Here is a 3,000-nt window from a genome sequence, read left to right on the forward strand (position 1 = left end):
AGAGGTCTATCGAAGCAGAAGTGTTAAGTTATAAAAAAAAGTATTATATGTTTATTTTCTGCATGGTCTTTACGGCTATGACTCTGTTTGAATCGTCGTTTCCGTTTTAAATACACGTGTAAAAGATACAGACTTCGGGCCGTCATTTTGTTTTCAGCCGGAGATTGTTCACCGGCTAGTAAAATACAAATGTAAACCAAATACTCGCGTATTGAAATGCAACCATCCCAAGCGCGGCCTAAAAGAGAAGACATGCTTTATCTTCCTATGCTTCTTCTGTGCTTTGTGTGAACCAGGCAAAGAGGCCATAAAAGTGGACATATTAGTGCCAGTGGCTCCTGCCGTTCGATCTTAGCCCTCCACGTCCAATCCAACGACCAAAATTGCTACTCCTCATTTCATTTCTCACGAGCAATTCTAATCTGATAACACCGCTTACATCAACCACCGACCATCACCCGACTGTCTGCGAAACAAGCTACGTACTAAAATGAAGCTACTACTGTGGTGCCAGCCCGCTGTCGTAGTCGCTGCCCCTCCGCGGCCCGTTCTGCAGGTTCCTCTCGAACTCCCTCAGGTAGTCCAGGAGCAAAACGATCACGAAGAGGATGAACCCACCGGAGGAGCTGCTGCCGCCACCGCCGCCGCCCCCGCCTCCTCCGCCGAACCGAAACGGCGGGAACCCGACGCCCCCGTCGTCGAGCCTCGGCTTCACCTTCTCTGCGATCAGGTGCCAATATCAAGCAAAGAAGTGAGGAGACCGCGTGGCAAGTGCCAATGGAAGCACAGGTTTGCAGTGCACGAAAGAACAGCAGGGTTGTGCAAAATGCAGATGCCTTTCATTACCTTTAACTGAGCCTGACGGTGGAGAGGTGGGTCCCGAGAACGATTTGCGCTTCGCGGTTTGCGTCTGGTTGGCGCAGCACGTTATGTTCTGCAGGAAAAACATTCGGAGACGATCCTCGTGAGATTCTTTTGAATTTGCTGGAACGGGTGCAGAATCAAACGAAATTAACCAAGCACTATACCATGTTTACTTGTAATATACAAGATCAAACAACATTAACATTTCAGGCTTACAGACGACGGTAAAAAGATTTCGCTAGAACTAGACAGCCTTATTTCGGTACATGTTCTAGATACACCAATCAGGTGAATGTAGGAATTCAGCTATGCACAGTGGAAAAAAACACGTCTGTTTTTTTGTGGATTTTAAGCTAGAACAAGTTAACTCTGAAGCTTAAAATCAACCAGGGCTTCAAATCCCCTCTCATGCACTCTTTTTGCCTAGCTAGCATGAATAGCTTGCGTAGAAATTGTAGAATATACCGATCCCTTCTGTTTGCAAGGCCAGATAATCTTCCAGCTACACAATTTTATACGAGACGGTCCTTGTCATGTTATAATACGTACATTATTGGTTTTCCAACTTTGTGGTGATGTCTGATATATTCGCTTCGGGACATTACCCCGCTGAGCTATTTTGCAAGTTAAAAAATCCTGGCTTCCACTAAAATCTGAAGGCCTTGAACCTTTCAGATTGTTTGAATTGCTCCCTTTTCTTATGACAAAAACCTACTTGATTTCTTCCTCATTTTTGTGCCAGAAACCTTTTGATTGCTTTCTGACTACTCTAACAAATTACACCTAATAAGTTATAAATAATTTAACCAGGTATACTATAATCTGTAACAGCGAGAAAAGAAGACGAGCAAGTATGCCATAGCACCGCACAAAACAAGTAGGCGCATCTTACTGCTTTCACACAGATGGCGTTGCCGAGTTTATTACTCCGAGATTGCAAACCCGAGATAGATGGTTCTCCCCAGCTTCGTCCTACACATAATATTATAAGTTCTGCATGAGCTTTGGTAAACAAAAACTATACTAGCAGTAAGCACCATCTACTACCAGTATTAAATTGCAGTTAGAATTGACCATCTTCCCTAGTACGTGGGGTTGCAAAATTTTCAGAAATGTGAAGCCACAGAACACAGAGCCCCTGCAATTTGACTCGATGCACATGCGAGAATGCAGTCGCAAAATGGCAGCCAGAAATTTTGTCCCGGCGGCAGCTGTTGGATAATAAGATAGGTAGAGCAGAGGCGGGGCGATGGATGGGTGAGACGAGCGACACCAACCTGGTTCTCTCCCCGTCCTGTGGCGCGCGGCGGGGCGCAGGAGAAGCGAGCTCGGCGCGGACATTGTGGCGAGCGGAAGCATGGCGGCCGGCGGCGTGGACAGAGCGAGCTGGTCTCGTGGTGCCGCGCAGGCCCTGGACGAGAGAATCACAGAAACATGGAGGACGGTGAGGAGGAGGAGATGTCTGATTGCAACGGAGTGAGGGCGGCGAGGTTACCTTGCAGCTCTCGATGAGGGTCAGAGCGAGGGACGAGGAGGAGGTGGAGGGCTGGGTGTGGTGGTGTTCATGGGCAGAAGAAGGTTATCCATTAGGAGGGCCATTTTTTTCTTAAATTAGATTTTTAAAAGGGCTTTGTAGGAAATTAACTTTCTTTTTGTTTGATTTGTTTGGTAGATTTATTTCATTTTCAAGTTTTTCTGTGGCCCATTCTGCGCATCACAAAAAGAAACTTCTCATTCAATCTCTTGTCTATGAAACAAATATGTTTTCTTTTTTAGCGTTGTAAAAGCAAATATGTTTCTTGGAACGTCATCATGGTTAACTTAGCTGATTTGGGAAATGGTTACATCGTTTGATATACGAGACACGGTGAAACAAATACCCCCTCCGTTTACAAATATAATATGTTTAGATATTTTAATATTGATTATATATGGATTCAAATAAATGAACAAACATACTAAATTTATTTGTGTACATCTAATTAAGAAAATTTAAAATATCTTATACTGTATTTGCGAACCAATAGAGTATGTAACAAACAATAAATGATTTGATTTGTAGAATAAATTTACATCAAATTTGTTCTACTGCAGCAATACCAATATCTCTCAGCCAAATCCTAAACCATCGGGTGT

General features: G+C 44.0%; 1 protein-coding gene across 1 annotated transcript; it reads right to left on the reverse strand.

The window, feature by feature from the left end:
* Positions 1–364: 364 nt before the first annotated feature.
* On the reverse strand, positions 365–2,468 carry LOC123402064 (protein YELLOW LEAF 1, choloroplastic-like). Its single transcript, XM_045095925.1, has 5 exons — positions 2,360–2,468; positions 2,142–2,275; positions 1,757–1,836; positions 847–934; positions 365–720 (listed from the first exon to the last, which is right to left on the reverse strand). Exons 2-5 carry the CDS (start codon positions 2,221–2,223, stop codon positions 500–502), a joined length of 471 nt encoding a protein of 156 aa, XP_044951860.1. The 5' UTR covers positions 2,224–2,275; positions 2,360–2,468; the 3' UTR covers positions 365–499.
* Positions 2,469–3,000: the final 532 nt, after the last annotated feature.

Source organism: Hordeum vulgare, chromosome 6H (genome assembly GCF_904849725.1).
Source record: "Hordeum vulgare subsp. vulgare chromosome 6H, MorexV3_pseudomolecules_assembly, whole genome shotgun sequence".
NCBI classification, from domain to species: domain Eukaryota; kingdom Viridiplantae; phylum Streptophyta; class Magnoliopsida; order Poales; family Poaceae; genus Hordeum; species Hordeum vulgare.

Bases quoted from the DNA above. Each gene is read 5' to 3' on its own strand.
- LOC123402064 (XM_045095925.1), bottom strand. From the start codon at position 2,223: ATGCTTCCGCTCGCCACAATGTCCGCGCCGAGCTCGCTTCTCCTGCGC. The intron at 1,837-2,141 runs GTTGGTGTCGCT...TATTATGTGTAG, and splicing joins CAGGACGGGGAGAGAACCAG to GACGAAGCTGGGGAGAACCA. The intron at 935-1,756 runs GTAAGATGCGCC...TTTTTCCTGCAG, and splicing joins ACGCCATCTGTGTGAAAGCA to AACATAACGTGCTGCGCCAA.